Raw genomic sequence first — 15827 nt, 5'->3', positions numbered from 1 at the left:
GGCTGGGTTATTTTTGACCCATAATGGGTAAATATTGGACAGAACACACCGGTGGGTTAAAAATTATTTTTTTGGCTATGGTTAGACATCTATTACATTTTCACTGACAGCCCAAATTTTGCCTTGTTTTAGTCTAGACGTCCGTTTTTGAACGCTATTAAATGTTTTTTAAATGCAAAATTGCTTGTTGGGTGATCAAGTTGGGGCACATAATGTACTTGATATTATGTAGTAAAATTCTGTGCATCATTGTGGCATAATTGGCGTAAATTGGCATAAACTAAAACAGCTGTTTTTGCCTAATGCTGCACCCATGCCAAAATATGTCAATATCAATTTTGAGACTGATGTTTAGGAATATATTGGATTATATACATATTATAGTTTAAGATACTCCAATATTTATATGCACTGCTTTATATTCTGAAAATGTGGTCGCAGGTCTGCTCTGTGGTGGTCTGAATAATCTGAGACTTATGTAACCTGTGCTGAAATGTCAGACGGCTGAACAATGGACTACCATTAGACTGCGAGAATGCAATTGTATGAGGTTGGGGAGCTCCATCAGGTCTGAATAAAATAGCCATTCCTGCATGTACAGAAAACCACATAATGCTGCCTCATTTTCGAATGGTATGATTTTCCACCAATCATAGGAGTCCATTTAGAAACACACAGGGGAGCAATGTTCTTTGTAGTTTCACAAAAATGCAAAGGTGTCATTACCAAGTTCCCCGAATTTTGCTTTCAGAAGCACTGATTCAGATCATTTTTTTAGGAATAGTTTTTGAGATACTGATTTGTACTGTGTTTTGGCAGCTTTTTGGAATATTTTAGCACTGCTTGCTAAAGCAAACATCTTGCTCAGGACTAGGACTAAGGATTTAAATAAATACAATTTCTATGTTAGGCGTAAAAGTGATATTTGCGAAAATAAAAATCATTATACTTTAAATTTGGCCTTCAGTAAAGACATTGTTTCTGTTCTTCCATGACAAACCATGATGCGCGGGTTGATCCAAAATGAGCAGGGGCCTGCGGTCACCCGCGGTTACCCAAAGTTACGAGTCATCCAAAAATATTTTTATTGATATTCGGGTCCTGGTCGGTCGCATCATTTTGAATAAAGATGCCAATTAACTATTTTAAACAATTACTACTTTTAAAAAATGCGGCCCAGGAAGCAGGTCGGGTAATATATATTTTTTTTGCGGTCCGAGTTGCGGGCGGGTTCGTTGAAAACTTTGGTCGGGTGCGGGTTGTTTATGCATTGACCCACGCATCACTGATAAGAACATATACAAAATCAACATTTTTTCAAAATCAAGTCCCAATTAATTTCCAGTTTTACATATCCGTCATTGTACAAAATTTTTTGGGTGCGCAAGCGTTATGGTGTCTGTGTACTTTGTATTTTTGCAAATGTCACCTCCCTTTAAAATATATATATTTTCTAACCATGCTGGGTAAATATAGGACAGAACACCGCTAGGTTAAAATTAACCCAATGCTGGGTTGTTTTAACCCAAGTGCTGGGCTATAATAACCCATGGTTGCATAACAACAATCCAACATTGGGTCATTTTTAACCCAGAATATCAAAATACTCTAAGGGTTATTTTCAACCCAGCTTTTGCTCAAAAAGGTACGAGCCCAGCCTGCTGGGTTGTAATTGAACCCATGCTGGGTTGTTTCAACCCAAAATGCTGGGTTGTTTTAACCCATTGTTGGATCAAATATAAAAAATGTCTTCGTTGATTTCAACCCAGCTGCAGGGCTTGTCCCTTTTTGATCCAGTGCTGGGTTGAGAATAACCCAGCATTTGTGTGTGTGTGTGTGTGTGTGTGTGTGTGTGTGTGTGTGTACCTGGTAATTATCACGTTGTGGGGACCAATTGTCCCCACAAAGATAGGAATACCAGTGTTTTTGTGACCTTGTGGGGACATTTTGATGTCCCCATGAGGAAACAAGCTTATAAATCAAACAAGATGATGTTTATTGAAAATCTAAGGTACAAGAAGGGTTTTTGTGATGGTTGGGGTTAGGGAATGGGGTAGGTAAGGGGAATAGAATATACAGTTTGTATGGTATAAAATGCATTACGTCTATGGAATGTCCCCAGAACCAGAGTGTGTGTGTGTGTGTGTGTGTGTGTGTGTGTGTGTGTGTGTGTGTGTGTGTGTGTGTGTGTGTGTGTGTGTGTGTGTGTGTGTGTGTGTGTGTGTGTGTGTGTTTAGGCTACCCAGTTTTAGAGAGCTTATTAGAAGTCAATTTGACTTGACTTATTTCAGTAAAAATTTGGATAAAATAAAAATATGCATAATCAGACCTGTTTTTAATGTTTTGTATACAACCTTATGTTCATAAAATTAGATACTTTAGATTTGCTGAGACATTTAAGTTTTAATTTCTCAGCACACATCTGAGAAGCAGAGTAATGAGACGCTTTTTTATCTAATAACATTGCTGTATAGAAGAAACAATTGAGACATTAAAGTGATTGGTGAGACATAAAATAGTAATTTGTCATTGTTATGGGTGGGCTATTTAAAAATGGACCAACAAGCACCTAGAAATACCTTTCCAAACACAGCCCAAACATCTTTGCATCTACCCTATCAGAAATATATTAAAAAAATGGTCCCAAGCTGTCACTGGTACCCTTTAAAAAGGTCTTAATATGTACCATTTAGGCACAGATATGTATACATACAGTGCAAAAGTCTTAGCCCACCGTGCTACCATAAGATTTGTTGTTTTTGCAATGTTATAGTGATCATATAGCAGGCAGCTGCAGGATGTCTTAAACCTCAATAAAATGAAATCCTAATTCTAATCGAATGACTTCAGGACTTCAGTCTCCTCAAAAAGCTCAAGATGTGTTTCGTGCCAAGAGAGGTCAAACCAAATACTGACTGATGCCTGAAGAAGACATTTAGTTCTGAAAGTTTTGTTTTTAATTTTGTGTACATATTTCATATAATTTCTGTTTGTATCTTAATAAAAAGAGTGAAAAATAAATATGTATGGACATTAAAACTTTGCTAAAACAACAAAGCTGGTGGTCGTGGCCTAAGACTTTTGCACAGTACTGTATGTGGTACCATTTTCTTTTGAGGTACTAATATGCACTCTGGTACAAATATATTCCTCTGAAATACTAATATGAACTTGTTAGATGCAAAGTTGTACTTTTTAAAAGCGTACCGCAGTGACAGCTAGGTATATAGCTTTAACACACCTTGGTACCCACACTTTGCAGCGCCCGGTTTGCCACTAATTTTTAAAAATTTATAATAATCTAGCAGCCTGGCAATTTAGTGGCTTGTTCTGTAAAAGTGTGCCTTAGGGAACTGCATATTTTTATCCATTAGAGATGCAGTAAATGCTTTTGTGAACCACAAAAACCGTTGCCTCCGTTTAGCTGTGAGGGAATGAGATTACAGTACTCAAATTGTTCCGGAGAGCTTTTAAGAGATGAAAGTTCATACGAGTGTCATCTTTTATGTCTCTCTGATGTGAGAACAATGCTGCACTTCAGAAGATGCTCTCTTCTCCTCTTTTCCTCTTCTCATATTCCACTCTATCCCATCATGCACTGCTCTCGCTTACTTCCTCCCTCCCTCCGCTGTGCTTATGTGGCTGCGGCAGGCAGACGATGCCCCTTTGCATTATGATGGACAGCGCGGGCGGCGCCGGACCGGTGTCTGTTCCCAAAGGGAAGAAAGGTCCAGGCGTCTGCTCCCTTTCCTGCTGCTCCCATTGCTGCTCTCTCTTTCAGGGTTGTTCATCCTCTTCCTCCTGCTACAACACCTCCTCCTCCTCTTCCACCGGCCGGACCCACAGCTTCTCCCTGCACCCGCACCCCGTCCCGCAGTGCTCCGCTCAAAGACAGACCCCCCAGCACGGGACGCCCGCCACTGTCATCACCCATCACAAGTCCCCCACCGCCGGTCACCGAGCTAATAGTCAGCACCCTGCAGGACTGCATCAGGTCAAAGAGGTAGGGAGAGCTTTAGATAGAACCAGATATTAAAACAAACTGACTTCTGAAGTTAGTCAACTTTTTGATGCGTGACTTCGGTTATTTTACAGAAAACCACTCCAGATGTAAAACTACATACAGAAAGGATAAAAATAGCTTTTAAAAAGCTGTCCATTCTAGTGGATGTCATGCATTAAAAGGTTAGAGCAAAATGTTGACCTCCTGTCTGTTCCCTCCAATTGTTTTTAGGGGGTCACTTTTTGGTAGCTGTTATACGTAGACATTCTTTACCTATAAGCTGTAGAGGAGGATTTGTATGAAATCGACAGCACAGGCTCCTTTTTGAACATCTGAACCTCAGCTGGCCTGTGAGTGCTGTGTCAGCGGGAAAAAATGTCTGTTCAGCAGGATGCTTATGCCAACACATTGTTTTGACATTGTTGCAGTGAAGCCTGTCTGTTTTTAAACTACAGAAAAGTGTCTGTATTCACTGACATTACTGTAATTACAGTTTTTTGTTGACAATTATTTATAGCATCTATTAAATCATATAACATTTAGTGTTAAACTGAGGGTAGTAGCTTGTCATGCACAAATTAAGCTTTGGATATGAATGACCCCTTCTCAAGAGGTGCATAAACTTGCAGCTCTGGATAAAGAGACAACTCCAAATTTGCCTTTTAATATTATTTCTACATGTATGGCATTCATTTTATCCCATTGTTTGTTGAATTCCAATAAAAGAAACCCTTATGGCATAAAGTCAAGCAACACCAATGTGAAATACTGAGAGCATGCCAGGACACAAAAAAGCTGTGATTCAAAATCAGGCTCAACCCATCAAATATATATTTTGAAACTCTTCTTAAACATATGTAAAATATAGGGGTGCACTGATGCTTAATTTCTCTGCTGATACCGATAACCAATAGCCGATACCGATTGCCGATACCTATTACCAAGACCTATAGTTTGGTGGTTTTACCTTTTATGCTTTCTTTTAAATTAATAATAATTAAATGACACAATTTTGTAAGAAATGCAAATAAAAATTTATAACTTTATTCTCTCTATTTTAACACTTATTAAAATTAAAAACAACTTAAGTTATAAACAAACTTAGGGCCCTATTTTAACGATCTGAAACGCAAGTGCGAAGCGCAATGCGCAAGTGACCTTGTGGGCGGATCTTGGGCGCTGTTGCTATTTTCCCGGCGGGAGAAATAACTCTTGCGCCAGGCGCAAATCAATAAGGGGTTGGTCTGAAGTAGGTTCATTATTCATAGGTGTGGTTTGGGCGTAACGTCAAATAAACCAATCAGAATGCTATCCAACATTTCCTTTAAACGCAAGGGCGCAAGTTACATGGTGGGTTCATTATTATTATGATGGATTTACCAGGCGCACACCAGGCGCGGTTCACAGCCGAGGAGACCGACATTCTTGTAAGAGCAGTCAAAGACAGAGAAGTTGTTTTGTATGGGGATGGAAGAAACTCGCCCAAATCAGCGTCGGTTAAACGGGCGTGGGAGGAAATAGCCACAATTGTCTCATCAGCTGGCATCCCCAGGACGTTGCGCCAAGCGCTACAATAATGTCAGGAGACGGGGGAATCCCAAGATTGCCAGCATAAATCGGGCACGTCGTGTAACGGGAGGTGGATCTGCCTCTACACATGACCTGACGCCAGCAGAGGACATCGCTGCGTCCACCCTTACCGCTGAAAGTGTTGAAGGCGGTTTGGGGGCTTTGAAATCGGACCCAAGAAACGCAAACAGTCCAACCCCAAAGTGCACTTACAAATCCAGTTCATATATAAAACATTTTAATTATTATTTACATAAAATAAACGTAATACATCCACACAAAAACTTATGAAAATATTTTAATCGTTATTTGCATGAGAATTTTTTAACGCAGCCACACAATAAATAAAAACTATCACCACAATGCTCACCACAATGATTTCCCTTATCTCATGTGTTAATATTTTTTATTGTAACAATTTATGATTTGCAAAAATAACTTTTTCATCTGTGTAGATTAGATAAGCAAAGTGTGCGCGCGTTCCCTAGTTTGCCGACGTGCGTCGCAAAATACGAATGATACATGCGTCACCGACAAAGTCAATTGCGCTGGGTGCAAGATAGGGCCCTTAGTGTTAAGTAACCGCATATTGTATTATCTTACAGCTGTATATTATTCCCATATGGACATTACTTTGACACCCACCTCTGACTGATACAATTGCTGATTATAACATGAAACATGCAAGCTGTTTTGATTTAAAATGTGTTGTGAGAAGCACTAAAAATAAATTTGATTGAAATGTAACTTAATTTAATGAATCAAATTAAATATAAATACATAATGTTAAAACAAAAATCCATTTAAAATATTACCCATTTACCAATCAAACTGAAAGGCAAACACATTAAAGTGCCTAAATGTGGTTTACTAAATTCCTGAAAATCACTTATCATAAAGGGCAAACAAAACAATTTGGAAATTTAAATTTGGAAATCTATTATTTTGAAAAAAGAACAAAATACTAACAAAACTTTAAAATATTACAAACTTATACCTAATCTTGTTCCCTTGATTCAAGACAAGTTTTATTTTTTTCTGCTCCTGACAGATAGCTCCGTTTTGAAGCCTAATTTAGTTAAATGAGCAAGTCATAAGCATATTAAAACAATTTACTATTAACTAAGAATAACAGTCAACTTTATAATATTCTGAAATACATCTTTATGACGTATGCAGCCTACAAATGCGAACTCTGAAGGCCGAAGCCCGAAGCCTTCGGATTGGAAAACGGTCTGCATGTTGTCAGAGTACAAATCAGTGATTAAAGAAATTAAAACCTGCATAAATCTGCATGTTTTCAAATTTTTCAAATTATATCTTTTATTATACTGGAATAATCGGCCATTTATGTTTAAACTTTAGACGGTTTCAGCAGTAACAACATAAACAAGCGGCTATCGCGGTCAACACGTAACTTCCGGTAAACTCCGCTAAGAATAATTAACAACAAATTCCTTTAAAGTAGTTTATTTATATAACAAGCAAAATAAACAACACATTACCTACACTGTAAAAAAATTCCGTAGAAATTACAATGTTATTGCAGCTGGGTTGCCGGTAATTTACCGTAGATTTACATTTATGTTATTTACTGGCAAGAGTTTGTTCAAAGTTAAATAAATTTTAAATATTAACAAGTCTTTATCTTTACAGAATAAAACTATACAATTACAGCCTCATGCAAAGCATTCTGGGAACCAGAAATCATCATCAACCTTTTTCTGTTTTTTGCTTCAGATTTTGTTTCCCAGAATGTTTTGCTTGATGCTGTTTTTTTAGTTTTACTCTGTAAAGATAAAGACTTGTAAATGTTTAATGTTCATTTAACTTTAAACAAAATGTTGCTAGTAAATAACATAAATGTAAATCTACGGTAAATTACCGGCAACCCAGCTGCAATTTCTACGGAATTTTTTTACAGTGTAGGAAGCCAAAACAATTGTTATTTTCGACGAGGTATTTGTTTAAGACCATTAAACAAACGGAAACCGGAAGTAAAGTTCCGACCAGACCCGTAATCGCGTTACTGCACGTGCGTCCAATGAAACCGTCTATAGATGCCAATTATTGGTCGACATATTGGTGCATCTCTAATAATTAATATTAACTTAATAGCTCTGAAAACATTTTTGTTATTTTGACCACTTTGTCCAGTTTTATTTTTAGCAAATAAATGCAAATAAAAAACTTTGAAATTTGGTGGAAATGTTGCTGGTACTTCACAGAATGGAACAAAAATTATCATTATATCCAAACACATACCTATAGTAGCTACATTAAAAAACTGAATATAGTTTTGGAGTGGTCTCTTTAATTTTTTTTAAAGCCGTATATTAAAGAAGGTATCATAAATACAACCAGAACGACACTAGAAACCACATAGCAATGTTCTAAAAACCATTTTGATGCCATGACGAGCAGTTTCCTATGGGCAAGCACCATTTACATGTATTTGGCAGATGTTTTCATTCAAATACCAAAGTACAGATATTTGATGTTTTTTGAACCGACAGTTTGTATGACCCTCTGGTGTCACATTTTCCTGACAGCCAGCTGTTTTCTCTGCCTCTTAGGGCATATTTTTGTATTTAAATTTTATGACACTGTCACTTTCACTTGTGGTCTAAAGGAAACATGCGGCAAGTCATTGGAAACCTGCTGAGTCCCATAAAAAGTGCTTTCGGATGTGTGTGCGTCTAAGCAATGAGATGGAAATTATTTTATCAGCGTGTTAGACAGAATCATTTTTCTGTGTGTAATGAAGGCAAGAGTATTCAATATTTAAATTCATTGCACTGGTTTAATGACATTCTCTTTAATAGTCAAATTTAGCTGTGGATTCAATCCCAGACTCATTCATCTAATATTTTCAGTCAAGACCCACAATCACCTCCAGCCCTGAAGCCAACCCTCCCCAATTCACCTATTTAAAGTCATTCAGCCTCATTTACACATACTGATAAGGGACTCAAAAGAATAATCTGTGGGCTGTCAGTCAAATATGTGATTTTTGTTAAAGACCCGGACTTTCCTTTTCATCACCAACTGGAGATGGCAGAGACACATTATTGTAGGTCTATTTTCCTCCCGGAGATTCATATTTATCTCCAGTAATTTTATTCAGCAGCAGGGATTCTTATGCTGTCTGTTTTCAGGCTGGCTAGACCATCAGCACTTCATATTCTGTGTATCCAGTTTTCTTTTCTGTGTTGATGTATTTCTTATTGAAAAGGGACATTTTATAGGTAATTTAATAATCATCAAATATCTGTTGGCCTTTTGTTATGCCACAGCCATATAGGGAATGGCAGGGGCGAAAGTACCATTTTCAGAAAAACTTTATTTTACAAGATTTTTGTGTTACCCTTGTTTTTAGTAAATATGCATGACTATGACCTTGTTAATATGTAACTGCAAACATATTTTGTCATTTATCTTTGCAAAAAATTATAAAATTACATTTTAAAGTAACAAGTGTTACTTTCGTCCCAACATTTAAACCCAATTTACTTTTATTCTGAAAAACTCACAGATGGCAACCTTTAGGATGTGTTACAGCACTAAATAACCTGTAGATTGATCAGTATTGTAACACATGAAACCAGAAACACAACGTGTTATAAGAAAATAATAACTGATTAAGAGATTTACTTATGGTTGAAAACAGCTTTCTGGACCTACATCCGCAAAATGGTGACGAAATAACGTGATATTTGTCAGCTCTGTCAAGGGTTGTGTGCTAAAGATGCTGTAATAGTTTGGAATTCAAATGTAGTCAGGGCTCTGAGAAAATCGCTTTGTTACTTTCGCCCCGCATTCGTTTTGCCCCAGTTCTCCCCTACATCTTTTTTATTGTTACTCAGACTCAGAAATACACTTACAGTACATTAACATGGGGCAAAAGCATTAAGGCTTGAAGGCTTGTCTTAAGCGTGCCCAACAGCCAATCACAGTGACCGCAACACATGTTCCGGTCTTGCATAAGTGTAATTGGTTGACTCGCACTAGGCGATGTGATTGGCTGACGCACGCTTGAAAAGTTAAGGAATGCTCAACTTCTGCCATGAGCAATGGCAGTGACGCCACATTGACGGATCTACAATTCAGTTCGGTAACGCATGACGTCACCCATTAAAAGTAAATGATAAGCATTACCGCTTTCGTCCCTTGTGAATGTACCGTATAAAATGTAATTGTTAATCTAGCAAGTCATTTTTAAGGTTTAAAGGTGGATTGCTAGCCTGTTTAAAACCGGACCATTCTCAGTAGTAACTGAGTTACGGTCTGGCAAAGCTTCATAGACAAATCATTTCCAAAGGGGCGTCACCAACAGACAACGGACGTCTCTTAAATGCCTCTGTGTCCACTTGGATAGACCTAAAACCAATCACAGCAATGAAGGAGATGACGTGTGCAGAGCTATATCAGACTTTTGCCAGTTCCAGTTGGGAAGACAGCGATAACATCTTTTTTTAGATGAGGGCTTCGAGTGTTGTTCTTTGCTCGGGTTTTAACGAAAAGGAAAAGTTTAAATCGCTTAAAACAGTGTGTGTTAACGGGTGATGTTTCACGGCGGTATCCATCTTTGTAATGTACAAAATCTGCTTCACCGTCACTTTTCTGTCGTCATAGTGTAAAGCCCGCCCCAGCGTTTCTGATTGGTGCTGCGATTTCTCGGCATTAGAAATGGGCTTGAATGGCCTCTTTGCCAGACTACTTGCAGAGCAAATCAAAATTTGCCGGAAGTTGTCTGGGTTTTCCCAGGCTAGGGTGGTGCATTATTTTTAAAAAACTCTTTGGAAAAGGGAGTCGGGTGTGTCTACTTACCGACATCATTGCCTGGGTTGCATATGTGTGGGGCAGGTCTATCAAAAGAAGCTCCAGATTCTATTGGGGTAGGGGCGTGTTTGTTTAGGTGATTTCAAATATCAACATTGGCTTTCAGAGATCACGCCTTTAATCAATTTAAATGACAATATAAATTTCAACTTACTTGACTAGTGAGGACTGAGGATTTGCTATACTTTATAAAATAAATATTTTTTTAAATAAAGTTGAAATATCTAGGCTAATTAAAGTTACTTCTTACTAGTCAAGAAAGTTTAAATTAATTGTAATTTCAAGTTAATTAAACTTGATTTAAGAAATGTGGGTGGAGCAAGGATTTTTTGACTGTGTAGGTGGTATTCTTCTAAAATGTGAGGTTGGGTTGTTCTTTTTCCTGCAAAATATGGGTTGAAAACACAGCATTTTTTGGACGTATGATTTTATAAAGCACTCTGAAGTGGTTGTGAATATACTGTTGGCATTTAATTATTCCATATCTTTATTTTTATCCACGGTTTGATATCTAATTAGTCAAGCAGCTTCCTCCAACAACAGTCTGTGAAGGTTGCACATACTTTACACACAGAAATAATGAGCTAGTTTTAGAGATGATCATGTTTATAGGAACATGTCGAGGTTTTGTTTGTCTCCACAAGAAACATAAGTGCGATTTTTATATCCAAGGTTACAAGATTTCTTCATCTTCATAAGTGCATTTGCATTTTTTCAGAACTCATTTTCTTACCAAAGCAGCCTTCAAGTGATACCAATATAGATAGTACTAAAATTATCTGATTGTAGCAAACCTACATGATACAGTTACCAAAGAAAATGATTTTGCTTTAATGACAGACATTATGCACTGGAGGTGGCTTAGACTCCACAGTTTTGTGCAGAACTTGATCTGTGTTATCCGTGCATGATTCGAAAATGTTCCTTGATTGGAAGCAAGCAAGGAAATCTGACCTGGAGATAATATGGTCAGTGTCACGTGCTTACATTTAATTCATTATAAAACACTGCGATTGCGTGCGTAATCTCTCGGCTGTTGCATCACGATCAGTGCAGAACCTGTCATGGGAATTCTGTGGGAATTCTGTGCTGGGATCAAGTGACAGATGTAATGCATTTCTCCTTTCCTTAATACTCACTGAAAAAGAAACAGATCAGAGAGAGAGAATAAAGCGCTGGATCAATTTTTCATGAGAGCTGGGTGGAACTGTGTGCGTCAAATTCTGCTCAAAGTTTGCCATGCGCTAACAGACAGTTATTGTGAAAATCCCAACAGAGCCAGAGCGAAATCACTCTTTGGGTGAATATAAAACAAATGCTGCCAGAAAATGTGGAATCAAATTCATTGTAACCTGATAAACCACAGGTACCTAAAAATAAATTGGTGTTTGGGATTTGTTCAGGCAAGTCTAATTCTGCCAAAGCAGACTGGGTAAAACTCATTTTACTGGAGAAATGTTATGAGGTACATTGAATGTGACTGAGCTTCTTGGTACATACTGTTCTGCTAATGTTTGGCTATGGGAACAAATAATATTAGGCTGGGATATTTTTGTATGTGGCATATTTTTGATATAATCTCATTCATTTGGTTTCTAGGTGTAGGTAAGACCTGAAAGGTTTCAGAGGGGCTAAGCTAATGTTTTTTGTGCATGAGCGTATAGTTTCAACTATTAAAGCCACAGCTGTGCTGTAATGGTGTTGCAATCACTGAAGGGTTTGAACAGGAAAGAGAAAGAGAGATAGCGATGCGTACTGAGAGACCTCCATTAATGAGTCACTTTGTACGGACCTCTGCTTCTCATCTTCGGCTGTCTGCCTGCTTTTCATTAAAGATGTTCAGCATCGACGGAAAGCTCACAGTCATTCCCGTCAAACTGACAGACGTGACAACAAACACCAAAATGTCTCCCTCATCATGACTCGCATCATGATCACATGTGCTCACCAAACATGTTACACATTTACCAGAGTGAAATGGCTTATGGATGTTAACTCTTTGCTGTTTACGACTTAATACATTTTAACTACGTTAAATTTAGTAGACGGACTCATTCCTATTCCAAAGCTTAGTGCGCTATGTTTATGGCTGGCTTTTAAAGCAAAATGTTGAAAGCTCCCTCATTTGTGAGTCACTTTGGATACAAGTGTCTGGTAACTAAATTAATGTAGAGACAGCCCATTTAATTCTGGACAATCTTTAAGTGCATTTTTATTAAGTATGTACTTATGGGGTAATTTGTAGATGGAAAACCAGCTAAAGTAGCTCTTAATCCAAACTGTGCTGGAAGTCCAAATGGAATCAGTGATTATCTACCTGGCTCTGTAGGTCATGTCCCAGGCGGAGGGTCAGCAGAAGAACTTGGTGAACTCCATCGAGTCCCTGCCGAGCCGTGGACCGCTGTCCTCGCTGGACCAGGATCTGCTACTGCTGAAGGCCACATCCGCCGCTACGCTCAGCTGTTTGGGAGAATGCCTGAGTATTCTTCAGCACAATGTGTGCCAGGCTGCTCAGCACATCACCCACGGCCACACACAGGGATCTAATACAGGCAAGAATATGGTCTGTCTACTGGAATGCATGATTCAATGCATTTGATTTATAATACACTCTTAAAAATATAGGTTCCTGCTAGGTTAATTGTATGGTTCCATAAAGAACCTTTATTATCCACAGAACATTTGTAGTGGATACCAGGGGTTTTCAAACTGTGGGTCAGAACCGAGAGGCAACCTTTCGATATTTCTGATGAAGCCAATACGGAAGTGACTTAAACTGCAATTCATCAATTGGCCATTAGAGGCTGGCTCCAAAAGGGAGTCAATTCCCATAGACCTCAATGTTAAAATGCCCAACTTTACAGTAGAAAATAATATGTTTACAGCCTGGTACAAAAAGTGTTTTTGGTCTATATAGCTAATTTTACCCTTAATGACAACTGTGAAGAGAGTGCATTTTTATGTAACTCATCTGTTTAATTATATTAAGCCTTAAAGTTCTGCATAATTAAGGGCGTGGTCACTTGAGTGACGGGTGAACTGCCACTGCTATCACTAGAATTGAGCTAGGTGGGCGTGGTTTAAGCAACCAGCCACCTCAGCTTCACCCACATCCCACCTCTTTACCCATTTTCGGCTATCCGCGAGTAATGCGTGGTAACCCGTGACCAAAATGCCGACGGCAGGCACCGCCTACTTTAAGGTTCAAAAAAGCTCTTCACAAACCAATGGGTGATGTTACGGACACTACATCCATATTACATCCATACGCGTCGACGTGCAAACACACGCGAAACCGCTGGTTGGCAGTAATCACGCGTGTAACCACAGTAGCAGCAGAAGTCGTCACAGAAGAAGCTAAGCAAGTTAACCCACAAACGAAAAAGAAATAGTAACTTGTTGTGTATAATTTGAGAAGACCAGCAATGATGGAAGTAAATAAACAGCGACTTATGTTGCAATTTGAGTTAAATCACTGCTCAACTTGGCTAATCTTTGTTTTCACCGTCTCAAACGGAAATACCTATGACGCAGTTTTTTTACCTGACGGGAGGGGTTCTGGTGGACCAATCACAGAGCTTAAGGTCCGCGTAGAGCCGACGCGCTGTTAGAAATTTTGTGAGGTGCGCGTCAGGCTACGCAGAGCTACGCACAGGCTACAGATAGCCTACGCCGTAGCTACGCACGACTATAAATCGCCCTTAAATCTAACAATCTGTCAATTCCTCCAGAAAACAGTGTGAGGCACACTTAAAGGGACATCCACTTTTTTGAAAATATAAAAATTTTCCAGCTTCCCTGGCATAATATCATTGCGCCTCCTGCAGCCATGTTACGGCAGCAAAGTCCTTGATTATTACGCCAGAATAAGAGTATAGTTCCTAGCCAAATCGGCCTAGAAAATCAATAATATTAATTTTCTGTCTGTCTTAGTACACAATGTAACTACAGAAGAGTGGAGTGTCCCTTTAAGAGTTTACATTTATTTTTTGAAAAAAAACTTTTGGATTAGTTTGTTGCAAAATTAGAAGAAATAATAGACAGCATACTAGTAATTTTAAATTGATCAAGTGGGCTGTAAAAAGATGTGTAGAAGGTCTGGGACCACCCCAGACCCCCTCCCCAATTCGAATACTGCCCTAGACTTTAAAAAAGTGACAAAGAAATGATTCTTTAAGAACCTTTGACTAAAAGGTTATTTGGGGAACCAAAAATAGATGCTGCTAATAACCTTTTTAACATATTTATTTTTTAGAATGTATTGCAAGCTTATTCTTAAACATTTATGTTACTTTTAAGTTTTGTTAATAGTGTGAATTGTGCACCACTATTTTTAATAAATGTTGGTTTTGCTGTGTTATGAATCCTTCATTGTGCTGTGTAATATGTAATAATATCCTGTGTGCAGATAACATCTCTGGTTGGTCGAGGCCCAAATCTGCTTCAGATGATTATGTGAAGAACGGAGAACTGACAGGTCACAACACTTCTCCTAGGCATCAGCCACACTCCCCGGTGCACAGGAATAAAGAACGATTTAAAGATACTGAGGTACACGTAGATTCTGCTTTTTCCCCACACCCTTTACATTTCAGTATAGCAATGAGTGACGCATGTTGAGGTTTATTTGGCCGTGGAATAATTGACTTTAAATTATGTAAGGAATAATTGACGACGTGCCGTTGAATTCTAAACAAATAATGCACACCCAAGGTGGTAATGCACCGCAGGTGTGCATTATTTTCAAATAATTCAAAGGACCGGAGTCATTTATTCCTCTTATACCACAGTTACCAAAAACATGGCTCTGGTGCCTATTTGTAAGACATTTGAAAAGTTAGGTGTGCGGCTTACAGAAAAATCATCAACACCCATGGAACATTTCTAAGCCAATGAGAATACAGCATTCAACAGCCCCATTGTATAATTGAAAATAATGCACACCCATGTGCATTATTTTCTTATAATTCAACGGCCCGTCGTCAATTATTCCTTACATAAAAGTTGTTTTGTCCTTTTTATTATCAACTAATACAATAAAGATGACATATGTCATCCATTTCACAGTACAATCTATAAAGCCACACAGGTGTAAGGGTTAATATTGAATCTCTGCGACAGCTCTCTGACGCATGGTGTTTACTATTCACTCATTTTTGTTCACCTCTTTACCATATATTGGACTTAATGTCAATCTCTATATAGGAAATAGTAAAGGAGTGACATTGCTTTCACAGAAAAACACCCCTGCCATGTACAGTAGCCATCATTAAACCCATCTTTATCATTATAAAGCTATCAGCTTTGTAACGCCCTGCTTGTTACTTTTAAACAAGGGATGCGTAAAGCAAGATGATCTTCTGAGAGTAAAACTGTCACTGAGATCTGATAGTGCCCAAAAATCCGAACGGTC

General features: G+C 38.3%; 1 protein-coding gene across 2 annotated transcripts in view; it reads left to right on the top strand.

The window, feature by feature from the left end:
- Window positions 1-15827, top strand: part of osbpl10b (oxysterol binding protein-like 10b) — a 47274-nt gene that overhangs the window by 7215 nt on the left and 24232 nt on the right. The window contains exons 4-6 of one of the 2 annotated variants that reach the window (XM_065298553.1): window positions 3782-4003; window positions 12744-12966; window positions 14823-14965. In XM_065298553.1, the coding sequence (XP_065154625.1) occupies window positions 3782-4003; window positions 12744-12966; window positions 14823-14965 (588 nt within the window). The remainder of the gene's footprint in view (window positions 1-3781; window positions 4004-12743; window positions 12967-14822; window positions 14966-15827) is intronic. The other variant, XM_065298554.1, reaches the window with a different exon arrangement.

Source organism: Paramisgurnus dabryanus, chromosome 13 (assembly GCF_030506205.2).
Source record: "Paramisgurnus dabryanus chromosome 13, PD_genome_1.1, whole genome shotgun sequence".
NCBI lineage: Eukaryota > Metazoa > Chordata > Actinopteri > Cypriniformes > Cobitidae > Paramisgurnus > Paramisgurnus dabryanus.
Note: the sequence above shows the minus strand (reverse complement) of the source record. Positions and strands in the feature narration are given on the sequence as shown.